Raw genomic sequence first — 21,311 nt, 5'->3', positions numbered from 1 at the left:
TCACCTTGGACTATATATCCCAGGCCGTACGAAGGCTTCCTCATCAATAACAAGAGTTGCTTCCTAGCCTGGACCTCACTATCGACGACAGCCACTTAGTACGGTATCAGGCTATTATGGCGGATTTCACGACGCAAATGAACCGAGATGAAGTGACCAGGAAGCTGTGGTACAAAGCGTCTCATGCAGATGGGGAGCTAGCTCACTTGGCAGGCCAGCCGGGAGCTCGATCGTTCTCAGCCTGACACGCTTCTCCATAGCCCAACTGTTACACCTCATTATCTTCATCCACTAACTCTGTAGCACCGGAGACGCCTTCTGCCCGGCCATCAGAGAGTAACAGTGCCCCCTCTGCAATGGCTGTGCGGCATCCGGCGGCACGTCCGATAGACTCCCGTTACCGGTTGATTCCCCTGTCGATGAACTTGTCGGCCACCCTACGACCCCGCGTACGGCGATCTCCAGCACACACGACGTGCCAGCGGGCGGCCAGGAACCCTTCGCATTTTCTCTACCAACTCTGAGCTCTGCCAACGAAGAGCCCGCTGCACCTAGCATAAGGGTTCATGGAGAAAGGAAAAAGGGAGTCAGGACTTGTTAGCCGTGTATGCTTCTTATTGTTCATATTCCTCCGTTTTTCCGCTGCTATTGTTACACTCCCCGCTATGGCTGTATTAAATCATGTGTTTGATTACTCCAGAGACCCGCGGATTACGATTTAGTATGGTACACATGTTGTATGAATGACACGCGAAACAAGTAGGACAGGGGGAACCCGTGTGAGGAGGAGTACGACAGAGTGGAAGGTTATAGCGGCAAGAACCTGCTCGAAGCTAGGCGTTAGGTAGCTGTCGTCGCTCAGCATCTGCTTCCGCGCTCTTTTACTTCACCGCCGGCCGCTCGTTGTCGTCCATCGATGTCAGCCCAGAGTCGTATGCTCCAGACCCGATGCCAAAGGCAGCAGGTGCACTGTGTAGACGGCCGTCGACAATGGTGCCATCAAACATCGCATTGAAGACCATCTCCATCTCGTCCACACTGTTGTGCACTCGCGATTCTTCGTCGAGCATTGCTGAGAATCAAGCGTCAGTGTTCACGGAAGCCAAAAATGGGCTTGCGGTAGCTGCTCGTGACACGTTCGCAAATCGTGTCCATGGCGAGTGGCTGCTTGATGGCCTTGTGGGGGCCGGGGTAAAGCTGTAGAGGAAGTTATCAGTGACGAACGCGATGGCCGATTAGACAGCTCATCGTTGTTGGTGAAGGGTATGGCCGACATAGCTTTTCTGCTTGCCATTTGACGATGTCCAAATTGTAGAAATTAGCTTTGACTTTGCCGTTTTTCAAGTCGTCAAATACAGCGTACTGCAACGACTTAGAAGCGTGACAAAGCCTGCTTCTCAGCACCTGCAGGTCACGAATCATAACATCCGTCACATAAAGTCACACTGTGCCAAATGACTCTAATGACGTAGTTGCGCTCTATTGCGCTTGTCTGGTTCACAGCTGTGGCATTCCTCCCATATCCTCTATTATATTTGGATACCAGAATATTTCAGGTGCACCAAATGATTCCATAACAAAACAAAACAAAACAAAACAAAACAGTAATACGGGCAACAGAGAGTACTAGACAAGAAGTTTGGTTTACTGTGCCAGCTGGCGCTAGTAACGCGCCCGTCACGCTCGCTCAGCGGCAGACGGTCCCTGGCACGACAATAAGTCCTCTTTTCCGATGCCTACAAACAGCTGCCCATTTTACATGCTTTAAATGTTTCATATGGTGCTCATAATATATAAAATGACATTTTAGCAGTGGACAAGTGGCGTGTCAGCTGTAGAAACTTGTCTGAGCAATTGTGTCCTCATGCGCTTCGGCCATCTGAGCAAGGTATCCCACCCTCTGTACTGCTCACACCATCTGATTTCAGGTAAAATTTGACTCTTACATAGTCATATGTGTATTAGCTACTATTGTGCCCAAAAAAACTCCAGAAGTGCCTGTAGCGCAAGGCTGGAGCTCGCTGTGCCAACTGGCTATAGTGTGCCAAGTAAGGCTAGTACAATGTACCGGCGCGTCAAATGAGTTGACCTCCTTCAGCGGCCTGTCCAAAAAGCACATCTCCTGGTCAAGCACATGCTCTCAGAGCCCTCAGATATCCTCGAACTTTTCCAGTGTAACGACGATACACGACTCTTGCCATAAACCTCTTCGTCTCCACGATCATCTTGTATGTTTTCATCCACTCGTAGAGCTCCGACTGGACCATACTCATGCCGACCTTCTTAAACCTCATCTGGCAGCTTCCACTTGGAGCTTGTCTTAACGCGACGCGGCATGGACGAACAGGGTACTTCGTTGAGACGCCGGGCAACAAAGAGCGCATCTTCTCTGTTCGGCTCAATTTTGGGGTGCACTGAGTTGAGCGACAACGGCCGGGGAAGATCGCCTACAGCCGCGTACCAAGTGGGGATCAAACGTAAGTGTTGTGGTAATGCTTGACAGGCGTCTGAAGAAGTATGAGACGTGCGTTATACAGGAGCCGTCATCTTCAAGAGCTTTAGTACCGAATTATGGAAGACATGGTGAGATAATCGTGCGCACCCATTGATGCGACCCACAGTAGGCCAGTTCCCGATTACGTACTTCTCTTCGACTTCTATGCGCCAGAAGAGGAGTGGGAGACCTTCGAGAATAACTCGCCAGCCCAGACGAACGAGGATACCGTCCTCACGAGGGCGGAAGAATAATGCGGAGCAACCATCACGACGGAGCGCGGAGGTCAGTGCTCGACCGTGGCAGCCTTATCAGGATCACATTGCACCATCTCAAGTCTGTAGAGGCCGATCCTGGCGCACTTGGAGAAAAGGCCCGTAGGCGGCTTCAGCTCGGACGACATCCGGGTCAGCGAAAACATACAAGCGTCCGCCAATTCATACTTACCGCATGTGCGAGAGTTGAGCGAGGCTGAGTGACGCCTAGGCAAAAGCTCTCCTTACCCAGCGCTGCCATCCGCCAGGACGATGATTCTCTGAACAAGCTCCAACACATTCTCAACTGGCCCCTTGCCGATGCCATCAGGCTTCTCAGAACAGAGTGACGCCGTATGCGCATCACAGAGCCTTCTCAGCACCCATGTCGGTGAACTGCCTCGTGTACCGCCATACGAGAGCCAATAAGCTAATAGTGAGCGGGTTGGCGGACGACGAGGATGCTGAGAGCAATTATCGATGGCATTGATCGCTGGACTAATTGGTCGTATAGACAGGCGAGATGTGAGATTAGGTGCCTACGCACGAGATGGCACGCAAAGCAGACCACGGTAGGCAAAAGAGTGGCAGGGTACACACCTTCGACTTCTCTGTTTAGACGTTCCCAAAGTGTAGCGGCAGCCTGACCAATCGTCAGCACGGTGGCATATCTCAGCTAATCAGGTAATTACCTGCTCGAACAGGCAGTACATGAGCCTCGCATTGTGTCCTTCTGTGCACCACCGCCCTCGAGGAGCATGCAGGGCTTACTATGGAGCAAAGAGTGGCGGCCATGTTCAGAGGCGCGATCTCGCGCACTGGGCTTGACGCTTGTACGCCGACGCGCGACCAGGCAGACGCTGAGGTATGTTATCGTTAGCTCTCAAACCAGCTCTATTGCGAAGACCTAACGCACGCCTCGCTACCGTCGCTGATTCCACGACCGCGCTTCGAGTTGACTGGGCGGGGGCTACAGAGGCGGCAAATCTAGCCTGGAGGTGAGCGCCTTCGATGCAAACAACAACGACAAGAGGTCTGGAGCCATCCTCCGTAGTTCAACATGCGTGAGAAAATGGAGCGTAGACTGCTCGAGGCCAGGGAGCAAGAGAGCTCAAGTGCAAGGAGCGTTCGTACAAATGCACCAGGCGCCCGCGTGGGCGTGAGAACGTAGACCCTAACCCCGGACTCTCTGGCGGGCGCACTCCGGAATCCCTCCAAGATCATACCACTGTCCTGCGAGTACGCTAACCTGACTCGCTGCAGCTGAGCATTCGACATTCGTCTGTATTACCTTCCGCTTTGGGTCACAGGAGGTTTTCTAAAGTATAGTTTCCGCTAACGGGCGTATGTACTCAGGCCCTGCAAGGACGCGCTGCACGTTCTGCTGATGTTACTTCTCTCATTAAGCCGCCTGTGAAGGATAAATATCGATGCCAGTAGTGATGCCGTTATGCCGTTGGTCCTAGTCGCCCAGTCGCCGCGGTCTTGCTCGTTGCAGGGATACAAAACGAAGATTTTGCGCAGCCAGAGTGCCTCGAAGGCCAGGTGTCCACTCGGTTCGTCGGGTGGGCCGAGTACGCCTTGATTTGCAATCCATTCGGTGCTGCGAAACAAGCTGAGCACGAGGCAGTCACACTCGCAACCAACGGGAGGACATAGATACGGATGTCGCTCTCGGATCACTGACGACCGCTGTACGATACTCTTCGTGCATCTCGCGTCGTCCGCACGCAGGGCCGTCGAGTGTACGCGGACCACAATGTCGACATCCATACGAACATCGATGGAGCGGTCGTTCAAGCTGATGTAAAATGACCGAAGGTTGTACCTCTCGAGCAACTTGCGCATCTGGCCGGGTCCAAGCCGGCGTCCCTTGAAGGCTAGGCAAAGAGTGAAGCCAGGACACGGTCGTAAGCGCGAGGGGGCATTCTTCGCTTGCGTCACCGTGGGGATGCTCGCGCCTTCGTCAGTCCTAATGTCTGCGTAAGGGCCAGAGCTTGTCAAGAGAGCCGGATGATCACACATGCTTCCGGGCCAATGTGCAAAAATGCACCGGGCTGAACAGCAGAGCACAGCTGCCCACGCGCGATTACGTGGGCTTGCTCACCAACGCAACAATGCTATATTTGACGTCTCGCGCGATCTTGTCGTTCACGAGCTACGGCTTGCGCTTCTTCGAATGCAGACTGACGCTGCTCACAGGCCTTTTGGAGCAGTTTGAGGCTTGAATTCGTGAGGCCTGGCGCGGCCAGCCCTCCTGGGATGTGCTCTTGCAGATCGCACTGACAGTTCCCATTCTGTTTAGGCCTGTATCCGAGTCTTCGGTCGCTCCATCGTCGCTCTGGGGAAGGCGGCCCAAAGCGGATCGTACACGAGCGGGCCATTGTGGGACTCGGCACCGCATTGGGGTCATTCTGCCGTGGATTCTTAGAAGGCAATCAAGCCAAAGTGAGTGTATGCATGTGCGCACCCAGGCCCAGCTCTGTGATATACTTCCGCCCAACGACCTTTCCCTCCCGACTGGCGCTCCAAAAACACAAATCTGGCCGTTCGTTGAGCTCCGCGGGTAGCTTGAAAGACGAATACCGGCTCTGAAGGGTCTTCAAGGAGCCTCAGGCCTGAGACAGAGATCTCAGAGGTATGGAAAGGATATGGTGGCGGTCCGTGAGCTTTGCGCCGAGGAGAGGGGTCAGCCGCAGCGTTGAGAGATAAGGCGGCTCAGATGGGGTGGAGGTCATGTTCAGGGGTGTCGCTTCAAGCTTCAGCTTCAGCTTCAAGGCTTACACCGCCGGCGCGCCGTGAGGTGTAAATGAGTTGATGCCGTTACCGAACAGTTCACTGCGCGGTACGCAACGCGCGTCTCCTCGTTACCTAACTGTCAGAAAGATAGGTAAATAACATCAGTGCACCGTTAGGCAAGCTCTAACGGTTAGCTAACGAGATCGGGTAACGGGCTGGTCTTTCCATATTCCCGAGATGTTCTGCAGCGGGGTTTGAATACGTCGGCAGCACCCGTTTGAATAAATTACACATTTTCCATTGAATTTTCGCTCTATTTGCATAAAGATTTGACAACAAAAAGTAATATATTCCTGACAAAACTAGGGAAGATACAAAGCTCTAGGGACTATTACTACACTATAGTACATGCTAATCTTCCAGACAGACACCATGCTTAGTGCACTCTTCACATCTGTCATGACTTGCTGAGACTTGCATGGATACCCTGCACAAAGCTAAAAGTGTGAGCCCTTAAAACACAACAGCAGACTTATGAGCTTACATGAGTGACACCTATCATCCGACATGTCAGCTACATATGATTACACATCTAGATAATCGTCAGCTGTGACTACCACAGAATATATGGTGACATACCTGTCAGAGTAGTGTAGGCACTGCTGAACCAAAGGACATATCACTCAGGAAGCTACTCCTTGAGCTGTAGCACAACCTGATTTGTACCGTAGCTTAAGGAAGATACAGTGAAGGTATATGCGAGGTGAATGGAGGGTGGGAGAGGAAGAGACGTGGCAGACAAGAAGCGCTTGAACCACACCGAGGGAATGCCGATGCATGCCGAGCATCAGCGGAGTTCAAAGCTGTCCCGGGCTCAAAGGCTTGAAGCATTTGCAAAGTCAGTCGTTTCATTGGACACATCCTTCGTTCGCAGTGAGAAAATTATTTTGGATGCAACAAAGATGCAAGTAAGGTTAGTTACTGCCCTCAGGAAGCTTCCAATATTTTATTAGCAGGAAGTAGGCTCGTAGCTACGGTTGCAAGTTGGAAGAGCTCGTTTCCTCACACTCAGGAATCTGTTAGGCGAACGGCTAGCCTGCCAGGCACAAATAGAGACTTAACGGTTAGCAAATTGAATTCGTGCCTGTACTCCTGGCTGTCTGCCGAGTAGCATCAGACCAGTCAGGCGTTTGTTCAATCATTTTGATTGTAAACTGTCAGTTATGTACACGACGGCGGTGTACAGTGCTTTGCAGGCCAATCTGCAGTCGCCGAAAATTTTACACATGTTTGTCCCGTACAAATTAATACCATAAGTAGTACTAGGTCAGTCACCGCGAGTCACGGACAGTCACAGTTGTTTGTTCCAGCACGCCGAGGCAGAGTGTGTCGAAGGATTTGCTGGTGAATCAACTCAATGCATAGCTTAATCATAAGTACCAGCTTTCTGACGGTCGGACAGCAGCATCTACCGCCTCAGATTCATGGAGGTGAAGCCAGGGCTTGATGTCATAGGATGCTTCCTCAATGAGGTTGAAGTCCGGAGAGTGTGGTGGAATATAAATGAGCTTCGCACCTAGACAGTATGCATTGCAAGAGTTCTCCACTGTGACTTATTCTGTCATGACTGATTCAGTACTGATATGGTATTAATTTGTACGGGATAAACAGGTGTAAAATTTTCGGCGACTGCAGATTGGCCTGCAAAGCACTGTAGAAGAGTCTGTGGAAGGCCATCTGATGCGGTGCGAAGATCGACTCATAGTAGACGAAGGGTAGAGCAGAGCCCGGTCGGGGCTGAGAGCGGTTAAAGTTTAATAGTATGAAGACGCGTGCCTTTCATGCTGCGATATTGACGCTGCAGGCGCGAAGATGTCGTGCAAGACGGTACGGCAAGGGAGCCTGAATAGTGGCTGAGGGTCCGGTCCAGTCTGGTCTTTTTAAAAAATTGGGTGGGACCAGGACTCAGACTGGTCAAGGACCAGCATCTGTTTGTGCAGGACCGGACCAAGACTGGGTCCTGGTCCTGTACAGTCCTCCGTGCAGTCCTGGACCGGTCATGACCAGTCTAGGACCAAATGCGGTCTTAGACCGATTCAGACCAGCTCAGACCAGTCCTGCCCTGATAAATATGACACAAATAAACAAATTTTGATTTTGAACTGCATGTACAGGTAGACTAGCAGTATACTAAGCTAATTTCTGGACAAATCAGTTTTGAGACCACACTACTCAGCCTAATAATTCAAAGAGGAGATGGTGTGTAAGTCCCAAGAAGGCCAGAAGAGTGTACCAGATGCCTATCTCAGAAGTGCTATATACCATTCATGCATTGCCAGACTGTCTTTATGTACTGTAAGGCATCACAGAAATACTGTTGCATAGAGTCTGATATTGAGGGAGTGTTTGACATGGCTGAATATTTGATGAACTCAAAGGCAGGGGCTCAAAAAAATAGCCACAGCTGTGGTCTGTGTTGTTAAGGTTCAAGAGATGTATTTGGCAGGTAGACAGCTACTTCACGTTATGTCATGCATATGAATGAAAGGCAATATTGTATATGGGCAAATATAGGTAAACAATGTGCGCACAAGGCGCCGGTGAACACCGTACGGTTTAAAATCAAAACAAATATTCAGCTAGTGATATGCAGGCCCGGCTTGAGCTTAAAGCCCAGGATTGGGCTCGTGGCAATGTTGGGCTGAGTCCTGACCCCAAGCCTGAGCCTGAGCCCTGCCCAAGTTGCCAAGCTTAGAATAAGTTCACACTGGCAGGGACCGCCCACTGACTCAAGCCTGGCCTTGAGCTCACTGCCAGGCCAGGCTCAGGTCAGGCTTTTTTGGGCTGGGCTTGCAAGCTTTGAGCCAAGCCTGCACATTACTATATTCAGCAAAGAAAACAATGCTCTGCTCACACAGCTGGATTCTAAATAGAGAAGAAGGGTATCATGCACCACTTTCATCATTCTCAGCATTTCTGTATAAAACCTTCATATCCTTGAGAGCCTTGTAATCTCTAAGCTCAGGCTCCATCTTCCCATAGTCATGGCTTTAGCTGATTATGTGCAGTAACCACATCCAAACTTGAATAAATCATAAAAGGAGTTTAAAAAATGTATTAATCTGTGCTTAAGCTGGCTGTGTACTTGGACAAGCCTACAAGGGCATGGTTGCAGTTCAGAAATTACTAAGATATACATGTACCAGTAGCCAAGCTGCTTTCTGGGTGCTGCATTTTTGTTACTTTATATTGGTCCGTGACTGGTCCTGACCAGTCATGACCAGTCCTAAAAGCACCCAGCACCATCTAGGACCAAGGACTGTGACCAAGGCTGGACTGATGTAGGACTGGACCATGCCCAGTCCTGATCAGTCCAGTCTCAGTCCAAGTCCCGGTCCCGACCGGTCCTTAGGACTGGACCCTCAACCACTAAGCCTGAAGCCTCAGCGTGCCATCTCCAGCTAGCTCGTCTGCTCAATGCAATGTCTTGGAACAAATCGCTGAGGCCTTGTGGCGTCCGGCCGGGGTTCGCCAACACAGCCTGCAGCGAGAGATCAGCTTCTCTGCCAATCCATGTCTCATGACCGTGGGCAGGCACACGAGGTCAGCGCATGAGGATTCCAAGCACGTTTCCTTCTGTACCGTGAAAGTCTCCCCACACCGTCCGCGGCACACACACCATTGTCGTCCATGTCGTCCTCTGAGGCTACTGACGTTGCCCTCGATGTCGCCACTCCGATCCTCGACCTAGCTGGTGATGCCCTAGGGCTTGTCCCCCTGCCAGGCCTACCTTTAATTGCCAAGGGACTCGGCATGCTCGTCGAGAGAGTCAAAGTGCGTGGACCTCACTCAACTGACGAATGACACTCTACAACGCCTCTTTTTTGTTTGTAGATTGTTCGGGAAAACAAAGGGGCCCGTAGTGCTTTCCTTTCTCAGGCAGACGAACTGAAGGCTGTTATTGACGCGACGCCAGCGAATGTGAAGGCCGTGGTCACCAGGTACGACGGCGCCGCGCAGGACAAGAAAGACCTGTTAGACAAGATTAAGCACTCCGACGACCTGCAGAAGCGGATAGAAAGTTTGAAGAGGTGCGCTCGGGATCTGGCCACTGTCTGTCCGACGCCAACTTGAAGCCAAAAACCAAACCAGCACAATTGACAAGCTTCAAGGACGCGCGGAGGAGCTGAAGGGCGGGAACGGGTTCAGCGGGTTCTTGAAGGGACTCATCTACGGGCCTCGGAACCAAGCAATCCTGTCAGACATGAAAGAAGAGATGGCAGGGGCATTAGAGCTGTTTAAAGTGCGCAGGCCTCATTGACTCTTGATACGGGATACGCGTTTTGACACATGCTTGCTTCAGCTCGGCGGCTCAATATCTATTGAGAATATCCTTGACAAAGTCGCGCAGGATACGAAGGTTTGTGGTATGCAGCCATCTCATATGGCTTGTCCATGACGCCGCTTTGCAGGAAATTCAAGACCAAATGCGGGAAGATCAGCGACAGCTACAGCGCCAACTACAAGAGAATCAACGAGAGAATCAATGTCAACAACAGGAACACCAGCGTCAGCTACGGGAGAATCAGCGTCGACAACAAGAAGCTGGTAAGTCTATTCGAGACCCACTCGTGCACGTTTCACCCAGGGACTGACCACCGCCCCTTAAGAGGACCAGAGAGTTATTGACTCCATTCCTCGGGCAGACGCAGGCTATCGGTCGGTGGATGAACTCAAGAGCGGATTCACGCAAGGCACTCGGGAAGGACTATTCGAAGAGCTAGAGCAGTGGTCAGCTGGCCGATTTGCCGAGGACGAGCCCAAACGAGCCTGCTATCTCACTGGCGGGGCAGGTCTGGGGAAGTCGTCGATTTCCCACCAGCTGTGCGTCCGCCACGACTCGCCGGATCATCCTTCGCTCAGGCTCGGCGCGTCATTCTTCTTCGTCCGCGGTGGCGGGAACCTCGAGGACGCCCACTTCGTCTTTTCGACTCTCACACGCCAGCTTGCGGCCTCCCAACCGACCCTCCGCCCTCACATCGTCAGCACCGCACGTGAGTACCTCAATCACGGCGACCGGCAGCAGATGCAACACGCGTTCGGCGGGCTCCTTCGGAAGGCTCTCATCGCCGCTCCCGCAGATCAAGCCTCGACGCTGATCGTCATTGATGGGATAGACGAGTGCAAGGACAGAAGGCTAGTTCCCGAGTTACTTCGATGCTTGTTCAGTCTCGTCCGCGAATTACCGTGGCTGTATATCTTTGCCGCATCGCGCCCGGAACCCCACATACTGTCGGTGCTCGCGTCTCCCGACTGCACCGATGTTCTTCACCATATGCGACTGGAGGATGCAGCGAACAGGGACGGTGACGTCGAGCATTACCTGAAGGAGACCGTACCGAAGATACCCTCCTATGCCGATTACCTCAACGAGCACCCAGACGCCCTTGGACGCCTCGTCTCACGTGCGGCCGGCGTATTTATCTTCGCCCGGATCACTGTGAATTTCTTGGACGAACATCACAGTCATCCGAAGGAATGGTTTGAGCTTGTCCTCTCGGGCGGGGGTCCAGCGGCGTCGCCCCTCGACGCGCTGTATCTGCAAATCCTACGGTCTGCATTTCCCCCCGAAGACTTGTGCGCCTTACCTTCTGAACACAGGCGTCTGATCTTCCTCCTGCGTTTTGTTGCCCTGGAATCTTCCTGGATAAATGCCGAGACCGTTGCGTTTTACGAGCGCGATCTGTCAGCCGACGACGTCTCCGACGTGGTGGACCGTCTGCGCTCTGTGTTGATGATCGACAAGGACGGAGATGTGATGCCCCTCCACGCGTCGTTCGGCGAGTTCCTTGTCGATGAGCACCGCTGCAGCGATATGCTCTACCATGTGGACAAGTCTGGAGGGCACGCTTACCTTGCATGTGCTTGTCTAGCGACTATGTCTTTTGAGAATCGCACATACTGCCTGCAGGAACCATACGCGCGGCCCCAGCACGCACGCGTCAACTTCCATATCATGGTAGGTAGCTGGTGGGGACATGTCCAGCTTGCCAAACATACTGTGAAGCTGGAGGAGCAGCTCTCTCAGTTCGTGCAAGATATTCGACTGGCATTGCACATGTGGATCGTCATAGAGTTTAGTCCTGGCTTGTATGATTATGGTATACGGTGTATATGGGACTATCTTCAAGTGAGTAATCAATCTCAGCTAATCATGTGCCGCATATATTTGTCATATGTTAATGGTTTTATTATTTATTTTGCAGCCTTCCGGAGCCAGGAAAGCAATATGCTCTGAGTTCCTCAAATTTGGCATTTATGTCAAACTGTGGCAGCTCAGCGTGCTCACGTCTCCAAGTCGTGCTCCACCACAAATCGCCTCGGACGACATATCTCAGGCAATCTCAAGGCTTCCGCATGAGTATCAAGACTTGCTTCCTGTCCTAGACCTCACTGTCGACGACAGCCGCTTGACTCGATATCAGGCCATCATGACAGACCTTTGGACGAAGATAGGCCGAGATGAAGCAACAAGGGAGCTGTGGTGCAAGGATATCTATGTGGACAAGGAGCAAACTCGTTTGGCAGGTCAGGATGCCGACCCTTCTCAGCCCAGCGTGCCTCTCCATAGCCCAACTGTCACCACCCCGTCGTCTTCATCCATCACCTCTGTCACACCGAAGATGGTTTCCGAACCCGCCCTGGACGGCGACACCGTCCCTTCTGCTGGAAATGGTGGTACGGCACCAGTCGCTCCTCCTGACAGTGGACTTGTCGCTTGCCCTACGACCTCACGTATTGCGATCTCTGGCATTCACACCAGACGTGCACCCACACCCGCAGACGAAGAACTGTCCTCCATATTTTCACCACCTACTCCGAGCTCTGCCGAAGAAGAGCCCACGGCACCTAGCGCGAGGGCCTTGGGAGAAGGTGAAAAGAGAGCTAAAACTTACTAACCATGCACATTTCTTATTTTCTGTATTCCTCCGTCTTTCTGCTGTTATTGCCGTTTGCAGTCGTATATAAACACACGTTAAATTACTCTAAAGACTCGCTGACTATGATCTAGTACGATACGTCGCATTATATAGATGGCACACGGAATCAAAATGCTTGCGCTGTAGGAAGAGACGGTGGGAGAAGTCAATGATGAAGGCAGCGATGGCAAAATCATTGTCTGGCATGAGGTCCTCCGAGCACCTACTTCCGCATATCCTTCAACTTCCTCGGCGACCGCTTGTTCCCGTCTACCGGGGTCAGCGCAAAATCGCATGCCTCAGGCACAGTGCTAATGGTAGCAAGCACACCAAGTAGACGTCGGCAATGGTGATGAAGACCTTCTCCATCTCGTCTGCATCGCTTCGCGCTCGTGATCCCTCCCAGCTGTGCATCCTCTGAGCGTTGTGAGCGCCAGTGCCAGTGTGCTCGGAAACCGAGGACAGGCTTGTTGGCTGCTCGTGACACATTTGCAGATCAGAGCAGACGACTGCTCTCCAAGATGTACCAAAGTTCGCGTGCTCCTGGTATTGTGGGTGTTCTAACCTGACTCGCTGCAGCTGATTATTCGACACTCGTCTATATTATTCCTCGCTTTTGGTCACAAGAGGTCACCTACAGTACGTTTCCCACTAACAAGCGCACGTAATTTCAGGTCCTGCAACGCCCCGTACGTTCTGCTGAGGTTATTTCCCTCGTTAAGCCCCGCGACACTTATTTTTCACGTAAGCTATTCGTGCCGAGGTATGGATGACACAATGCCTAACCTGCTCTGGGTAAACGTCGGCGCCAGCAGCGACCGTTACGACGTCGGCCCTGGTCGCCCAGTCGCCGCGGTCTTGGTCGCTGAAAGAATATAGAACGAAGACTTTGCGCGGCCGGGGCCTCGAAGCCTGGGTGTTAGCTCGGTTCATCGGGTGGACCGAGTGCGCTCTGACTCGTATTCCAATTCAGCGCTGCGAAAAAAAAAAGCTGAGTAGGAGGCAGCCATGTCCACAACCAATGGGAGAACATACATATAAGCGCAGCTCTCAGCCGACCGACGACCGCTATGCGAAAATCTTCGTGCGTTTTGCGTCGTCCGCGCGCACGATTGTCGAGTACACTCGGACCATAATATCGATATCCATCCGAACGGCGAGAGAGCGATGTTTCGGGCTGATGTACAATGACGGACGGGTATGCTTGGCGAGCAGCTCGCGCATCTGGCCGAGTCCAAGTCGGCGCTCATTGACGGCTGGGGAAGGAGTGAAGCCAGGACATGGCCGTAGGCGTGATAGAGCGACATGAGTGCGAAGGGTTCTTATCGCGCTTGCGTCTCCGCCAATGATACTCGCTAGTTCTAAGATCTACGTGAGGGCTGGAGCTTGTCTCGAGAGCCAGACAAACGTACAAGCTTCTGGGTCAATGTGCAAAAATGCACTGGGCTACACAGCAGAGTACAGCTGCCCACTCGCAATTCCATGGGCTTGCTTATGAAAGCAGCGATACTGTATACCGCGGCTCGTTGAATTCTGTCGTCCCCGAGCTACGGCTCTTTTCTTCGAATACGACGGCCTTTCGAATGAGCTGGAGCTTGGGATCTTGAGGCATAGTGCAGCCAGCCCTCCTGACATGCGCTCTCGTAGATATCGCAAATAGCTCCCTCTCTGCTAGCGCCTGTGGCCGAGTCTTAAATTGTTCCGCTGACGACTGTCGTCGGCGTCGCTCCGGGGAAGGGATCTACTCTCAGTACTCTGGCGGCTCAGAGCGAATCGCACACGAGTGGGCCATTGTGAGATGAGATGCTGTATTCGGGGCATTCTGCTGTGGATTCTTAGAAGGAAGTCGACTGAGAGTGAGTGTATGCATGTGCGCACCTAGCCCCAGCTCCGTAATACACTTCTGACCAGTAACCTTTCCCTCCCTGCTGGCGCTCCAAGAATACGGGTCTGGCCTGGAAGGTGGGTACTCGACCGAAAAGCCTATTGAGGAGCCTAAGGTCCGAGACAGAGGTCGTATCGGGTTAGACAGGATATAAGTAATGGTGGTCTTCTAGCTCCGAGGCTCTGGGCCTGTGAGGGCGGGCCGCCCACAGCGTTAGCAGATAGGGCGACTCGAATGGAGTGTAGGACATGTTCAGAGGCGCCGTTCCAAGGCCTGGAAGAATCTGTGGAGGGGCATCCGATGCGGAGCGGAGATCGACTCATGGCGGAGAGCAGAACCAGGCCGGGGCCGGGAGCGCCGGCGGATCCTGGCCGGACGCCACAAGGCCTCGGCGATTTGTTCCAAGACATTGCAACGGTGGCCACATTTGGCAGGCGAGCAGCTGAAGATGGCACGCCGAGGCTCCAGTGCACTCCTGCCCCTGATATCTCCGCGCCAATACCGAAGCATAAAAGACATGCGTCTTCATACTATTAAACTCTAACACACAGCCTGCAGCGAGACATCAGCTTCCCTGTCAATCCACCTCTCATAGCCGTCGGTACACGAGGCCAACACAAGGTAAATCCATGCATCGCCCGCTCCCTTCTATACTGTGAAGGTCTGCCCACACCGTCCACGACACACTCACCATAGTCGCCCATGTCGCCCCGTGGGGCTGCTGACGTTGCTCTCGGTGTCGCCTCTCCCATTCTCGACCTGGCCGGTGATGCCCTGAGTCTCGCCCCGGTGCCTGGCCTACCTCTCATCGCAAAGGGGCTCAGCGCGCTCGTCGAGAGAGTCAAGGTGCGTCGGCCCCACTCAACTGACGAATAGCACACTACGACGTTCCTTCTTCGCTTGTAGCTTGTCCGAGAGAACAAGGGGGCGCGCAGTGCCTTCCTAGCTCAGGCCGATGCGCTCAGGACTGTCATCAACACGACGCCAGCGAATGTGAACGCCGCAGTGGCAGGGTACGATGGCGACCCTCGCGACAAGGAAGAGCTATTGGACAAGATCACGCACTCTGGCGACCTCCAGAATCACATAAGCGAGCTGCAGAGGTGCGCTCAGGGTCTAATCGCCGTCAGAAGCGAAGCTGAAACTAAGTCAGCACGATCGACGACCTTCAAGGGCGCGCGGGAGAGCTCAAGGGTGGGAAAGGGTTCCGCGGGTTCCTGAAAGGACTCATCTACGGGTCTCGGAATCAAGCGATCCTGTCGGACATGAAGGAAGACATGGCAAAAGCGATGAGCCTTTTTATGGTCCGTCGACCTTGCCGACTCTTGATGCGCGCTTTGACATATGCTTGTTTACTGCAGCTCAGAGGCACAATGTCCATCCAGAAAGTCCTTACCGAGGTTGCAGAGGATATGAAGGTTGGTGGAATACAGTTGGCAATGGCGGCTGGTCTATAATATCGCTCTACAGCAAACCCGGCGGCAGTTGCAGGAAAATCAGCGTCAACAGCAGGAACACCAACATCAACTACGGGAGAATCAACGTCAACAACAGGAACAGCTACGAGAGAATCAACGTCAACAAGAGGAGCAGCGACAGAAAGCTGGTAAGTCTATTTGCGAGCCTCTCGTGCACGATTCGCTCAGAGACTGACCGACGCTCGTGAAGAGGGCCAGAAAGTCATCGACTCCATTCCTCGAGCAGATGCAGGCTATCGATCAGTAGACGAACTCAAGAGCGGATTCATGCAAGGCACCCGGAAGGAGCTGTTCACGGAGCTAGAGCAGTGGTCAACCGGTCAATTCCCTGAGGACAAGCCCAAACGAGTCTGCTACCTCACCGGCGGGGCGGGTCTGGGGAAGTCATCGATTTCCCACCAGCTGTGCGTCCGCTATGACGCGGCGGAAGACTCCTCTCTCAGACTCGGCGCATCATTCTTCTTCGTCCGTGGACGCGGCGACCTCGAAGACGCGCACCTCGTCTTCTCGACTCTCGCACGCCAGCTTGCAGTGTCTCAGCCGACCCTTCGCCCTCTCATTGTCAGCGCCGCACGCGAATATCTCAAACACGGCGACCGGCAGCAGATGCGACACTCATTTGAGGGACTCCTTCGGAAGGCTCTCACCGCCGCTCCCGCGGACCAGGCACCGACATTGATTGTCATCGACGGAATAGACGAGTGCAAGGACAGGAAGCTGGTCCCCGAACTGCTTCGGTCCTTGTTCGGTCTTGTCCGCGAGTTACCGTGGCTGTGTGTCTTCGCTGCGTCACGGCCGGAGCCCCACATTCTGTCGGTGCTTGCACACCCCAGTTCGGCCGATGTTGTCCATCATATGCGACTGGAAGATGCAGCGAACAGTGAGGATGATGTCGGGCGTTACCTCGAGGAGACTTTGCCGAAGATGCCGTCATACGGCGATTACCTCGAGAAGCACCCGGATGCCCTTGGACGTCTCATCGAACGTGCGGCCGGTGTATTCATCTTTGCCCGGATCACCGTGAATTTCTTGGACGAACATCACAATCATCCGGAGGAATGGTTTTCGCTTGTCCTCTCGGGTGGGGGTCCAGCGACGTCACCTCTCGATGCGCTGTATCTGCAGATCCTGCGGTCGGCATTCCCCCCGGAAGACTTGCGCGCCTCGCCTCGAGAACGCGAACGTCTCATTTTCCTCCTGCGTTTCATTACACTGGAATCTCAGTGGACAAGTCCCGAGACCGTTGCATTCTACGGACGCGATCTGTCCGTCGACGACGTCTTCTACATCGTGGACCACCTGCGTTCTGTGTTGATTATCAACGAGCGCGGGCGCGTGGTGCCCCTCCACGCATCGTTTGGCGAATTCCTTGTCGACGAGGATCGGTGTAGTGATTCGCTCTACCATGTGGACGAATCTGAAGGACATGCTCACCTTGCATGTGCTTGTCTGGCAGCCATGTCTTTAGAAAATTATACATATCGTCGACAGGAACCGGATCAGCGGCCCCAGCACGCACACGTCAACTTTGATATAATGTCACGCAGCTGGTGGGAGCATGTTTCGCAGGCCAAATGTACCGCGGAGTTGGAGGAGCATCTATCTCAGTTCGTGCAAGATATCCGACTGGCATTCCATATGTGGAACATCAGAGAATTTGATCCCGGATTGCCCAGCTATTCTATACAGTATATATGGGACTGTTTCCAGGTGGGTGATTAATTTCAACCACTCATGTGCCACATGTATCCGTTGGATGCTAATGTCATATTTGCGTGTTATTTGTGTTGTAGTCTTCAGGAATCGGGAGAGCGATCTGCTCCGCGTTCCTCAAGTTTGGTATTTATATCAGACTATGGAACCTCGGCGTCTTCGCATCTCCAAGTTGTGCTCCGCCACAGATCACTTCGGACGACGTATCTCGGGCGATCCCAAGGCTTCCTGAACAATACCAAGAGTTGCTTCCTAGCCTGGACCTCACTGTCGACGATGGCCGCTTGGCACGATACCAGGCCATCATGGCAGACTTGATGATGAAGATGAACCGAGATGAAGCAACCAGAGAGGTGTGGCTGATGGGTTACGATATTAGTGATTTGGACGGAGCTTATTTAATTCGCCAAGACGCCTCCGACACCTCCAGACCCAACACACCTCTCCGTAACCCATCTGTCACTACCTTGTCGTCTTCATCCTCCACCGTCTCATCAGAGAAGTTTCCTACCCTGTCTCCGGACAGCGACACTATCCTTGCTGCCAGTAGTGGTAGTGCCACATCCGACACCGCTAATGATGTCCCATCGCCGGCCAATGGTCTCGACGATTGATCCGTCAGCTATCTTGCGATCCCGCATATGGCAGCTTCTGCCATTCACACGGAGCCTGCACCTGCACCCGCAGACAGCAAAGGTCCAACCGCTTTCCCAGTACTCCCTCCGACCATGTACATTCCTCGTAATTCTCATTGCTTCGTCTTCTTGTCACTTCCCAAATTCTCTCTCACTATTACTGTACGGAAATGCATGCAAGATTATTTCGGAGGCTTACGAATTATAGTCTAATACGATATAAATGCTCTAAAAAGTGACGTGACGCAAAAAAAAAGTAGGAGACAGACTCAACATAGGGAGACGATAGAGGAAGTCCGACAGATCATAGAAGGAGCTGCAACAGCGAGCTACTTGTCTTCGCCGAGCACCTGCTTCCGCACGTTCTTCGACTTCGGTGATGGCCGTTCGTCCTCGTCCACCTGCGTCAACGCAGAGTCATACGCCTCAGACCAATGCCAGTAGCGGCGAGCCACTGTCGACAGTGGCGTGGTTGAACCTCGCATTGAAGACCTCTCATCATCTACTTCAATTTCTAAAGGGTTACAGCGTGAGGGTAACGAAATCGACGGAGCGACCAAGAGCACTCCGCGTGTGAGGAAAAACGATGAAGACAATCTGCCATGTGATAGACTGACTGAATGACGACAACGACAACGGGAAAGAGCTGGGCCATGTCAATGAGTACGTATGAAATGCGTGCAGGAGGCATAAAGAAAAGATGGCTGACACAGCAACGAAACTAGAAGTCACGACATGACCATCCTGTGGCCGCCACGGCTCAACGCAGGCAAGGGCGTGCCCATGCGTGCCGGCCCTGGTGGCGGCCGCGCGGGATGAACGATGATCTCCCGTGTGGCCAGCATCCGCTGCGCGTTCGGCGAGTTTGACCGCGAGTCGCGCACCCGCAGGTCCAAGTCCGTCGGTAACAGGCTAGGCGACGACCGCACCGCGCCAGAAGACAGCGATGGCCCGGCTCAGAGTGTGCCCCCACCACGAACCCTGCGTCCATCGACCCGATCGGCCACAGGTGCAGTCACAGCGTCATCGTCAGCGTCGAGCTCGGCGGGGTGTCGAACGGCTGGCGCTGCGCGCCTAGCCTCATCTCGGGCGATGCGATGCGTGCGTCGTCGGCTGGTGGCAGAACGACACAGGCAAAGGCCGAGTCGACGACGGGGCCTACGCAGAAGGAGAAGATATGCGCCTGCTAGTGCTGTCGACGCGTGACCGCTTGGGCTCGACGTTCGAATCTTCAGGCCCAGGGATGAGTAGACGCTTCGGCGAGACGAGCTCTTGTGCATCGCTGGGTGCTTCACCATGGAGTGGAGGCATCTGCGGCGGGGAACAACCATGGGTGTCGGGTGGAGAGCGAGCGGTTCCGCTGATGGGGCACCGAAGCTGCGCGGATCGCTTGGGTCACCGCGGTACGAGTTATCCATGTTCATGAGCACTTCCGTAGCTGCGTCGTCTCCGTTGCAGTCCTCGTTGACAGTGTGCGCGGGCGGGTGGCGTGCGGGGCTCGCGACTCACTTCGTCGGGGGCGGGTGCGTCGACCTGTTCGCCCAGTCGGGGTCAGAGCCGTTCGACTCATTCGAGCTCGGCTCGTGACAGCCGTTGCTGCTCGTCTTCTGTGGGCGGTATAGAACGTCGTCCTGGCGTGGTGGCTGCATCAGGGCCGGCGTGTCCTCTTTCCCGCAACGCTGTCTCCTCTTGCGTCTCTTCTTCTCTTGCAACATACCAAGTATTACCAGTTGATATCACAGACGTACAAAGTGTGAACTTGAACATCTCTGCGCGGGACAATGCGGGAAGAAGTCCATGGGAGGCGAAAGTAGCCGTGAGACACACGGCTTCAACTTTCGTATTTAGACGTTCGCAATGTGTAACATCAACCTGACCAGCAATCAGCACAGAGGGATATGGCAGCTAATTGCACACACACCTGCCCAAACTGGCAGCACACGAGCCTCGCTTTGTGTCCTTCTATCCACCACCGCTCTCGAGGACTTTTGCCAGGTCTCCTTCGATATTTCCTCGATAGCTGAGCCCAGGATATGTTTGCAGTCATAATGAAGGTAACACGCGGTGCCAGTATCTTGCGAGGCTTGCAACGAAGGGATTGTCCTGTTCAGGTGCGCGATCTCGCTGGCCGATGCTCGTGTGTCGACGCGGGCTTGTGAGTACTGAGGTGCATACTAGTTAGCTTTCAAATCGGCTCCACAGCGAAGATCTGCGTACGCGTCGCCATTGTCACTGGTCACTGGCTGCTGCGAGACCAGTACCCCCGTTGCACTTCAGTTGGTCGACCGAGACCTTACGCGCTCACGGATGGTGGGACGGCTTTGAGAGCTGCGCCGCGGGCACCTTCAATGCTAACGGCAGTGGCAATAAGTATGAGACCATCTCCAATGGAAACTGTGCAAGATAGTGATAGTGAAGCGTAAGCATCTCGAGGGCGGAGAACAAGAGGAAGTGGACGCGTTCATGCGACCGGCGCTCACAAATCGCGTGAAGGCCACTAGTACTAGGCTCTGAGTTCACATCTGCTGTGAGTTTTTGTACTCACAACTTAGCATCGCAGACGTACTGAGTACTGAGTACTGAGTTCCAATCCCGCTGAAGATAAATATTTGATAATCTATATATATATTCCGGCCATTTCCCATTCTTGGTCGTGAAAACTCTTCGAGAAACTTGACCGTGTTTTGCTAAGACGCGCTGCGCGTTCGCTGAGAGCACCACTCTCATTAAACCGTCACCGTCCCCATGGCCCTTGTTGGCTACCCAAGATTTTCGCAACGTCGTACCATGCGGCGCAACACAGGCCTGGGAATGCTCGACGTCTTGACCGGCGCGTCGCTTTGAGCTTGACATTCCCGCGTCTGCAGCGCCGATATTGAAGCATGCCAGAAGGACAGCCGGGCAAAGTCCCGCCTTCGCATCATCAAACCCTAGCACACAGCCTCCAGCGAAGGAGTACCTTCCCCGCCAGCGCGTACACGTGCCCATAACCGTCGGTGCACGACGATAACTTATGCCCTCTCCCTTCTCTGCACTGCTCACCATCGACAGACCATGCCTTCTCGCAGAGCTGTCGGTGTCGGCCTCGACATTGCCTCTAGTGGGCTCAAGATAGCGGAGAGTGCGTTCGACG

General features: G+C 53.5%; 5 protein-coding genes across 5 annotated transcripts; 2 read left to right on the top strand and 3 right to left on the bottom strand.

Moving 5' to 3' along the window:
• Positions 1-633: 633 nt before the first annotated feature.
• On the bottom strand, positions 634-1,371 carry PHACADRAFT_246462 (uncharacterized protein). The gene has a single exon (XM_007389869.1). The coding sequence runs from the start codon at positions 1,068-1,070 to the stop codon at positions 882-884; it is 189 nt and encodes a 62-aa protein (XP_007389931.1). The 5' UTR covers positions 1,071-1,371; the 3' UTR covers positions 634-881.
• A 2,670-nt stretch (positions 1,372-4,041) lies between these two features.
• PHACADRAFT_246460 (uncharacterized protein) lies at positions 4,042-5,078 on the bottom strand. Its single transcript, XM_007389868.1, has one exon. The coding sequence runs from the start codon at positions 4,771-4,773 to the stop codon at positions 4,084-4,086; it is 690 nt and encodes a 229-aa protein (XP_007389930.1). The 5' UTR covers positions 4,774-5,078; the 3' UTR covers positions 4,042-4,083.
• A 4,099-nt stretch (positions 5,079-9,177) lies between these two features.
• Positions 9,178-12,446, top strand: PHACADRAFT_189607 (uncharacterized protein; the record flags this gene model as incomplete). Its single annotated transcript, XM_007389867.1, has 7 exons — positions 9,178-9,321; positions 9,382-9,578; positions 9,640-9,790; positions 9,851-9,907; positions 9,960-10,095; positions 10,158-11,677; positions 11,754-12,446. The coding sequence occupies 7 exons, from the start codon at positions 9,178-9,180 to the stop codon at positions 12,444-12,446; spliced, it is 2,898 nt and encodes a 965-aa protein (XP_007389929.1).
• A 3,057-nt stretch (positions 12,447-15,503) lies between these two features.
• On the top strand, positions 15,504-17,552 carry PHACADRAFT_133023 (uncharacterized protein; the record flags this gene model as incomplete). The annotated part of the gene is made up of 2 exons (XM_007389866.1): positions 15,504-15,752; positions 15,999-17,552. The coding sequence occupies exons 1-2, from the start codon at positions 15,618-15,620 to the stop codon at positions 17,550-17,552; spliced, it is 1,689 nt and encodes a 562-aa protein (XP_007389928.1). The 5' UTR covers positions 15,504-15,617.
• A 1,784-nt stretch (positions 17,553-19,336) lies between these two features.
• On the bottom strand, positions 19,337-20,059 carry PHACADRAFT_203669 (uncharacterized protein; the record flags this gene model as incomplete). Its single annotated transcript, XM_007389865.1, has 2 exons — positions 19,688-20,059; positions 19,337-19,538 (listed from the first exon to the last, which is right to left on the bottom strand). Exons 1-2 carry the CDS (start codon positions 19,891-19,893, stop codon positions 19,337-19,339), a joined length of 408 nt encoding a protein of 135 aa, XP_007389927.1. The 5' UTR covers positions 19,894-20,059.
• Positions 20,060-21,311: the final 1,252 nt, after the last annotated feature.

This window comes from Phanerochaete carnosa (genome assembly GCF_000300595.1).
Source record: "Phanerochaete carnosa HHB-10118-sp unplaced genomic scaffold PHACAscaffold_1, whole genome shotgun sequence".
Lineage (NCBI taxonomy): Eukaryota > Fungi > Basidiomycota > Agaricomycetes > Polyporales > Phanerochaetaceae > Phanerochaete > Phanerochaete carnosa.
The sequence above is the reverse complement of the archived record's forward strand: the minus strand, read 5'-3'. Positions and strand labels throughout refer to the sequence as shown.

Excerpts from the sequence above, each read along its gene's own strand:
- PHACADRAFT_246460 (XM_007389868.1), bottom strand. The coding sequence starts at position 4,773 with ATGTGTGATCATCCGGCTCTCTTGACAAGCTCTGGCCCTTACGCAGAC.
- PHACADRAFT_246462 (XM_007389869.1), bottom strand. The coding sequence starts at position 1,070 with ATGCTCGACGAAGAATCGCGAGTGCACAACAGTGTGGACGAGATGGAG.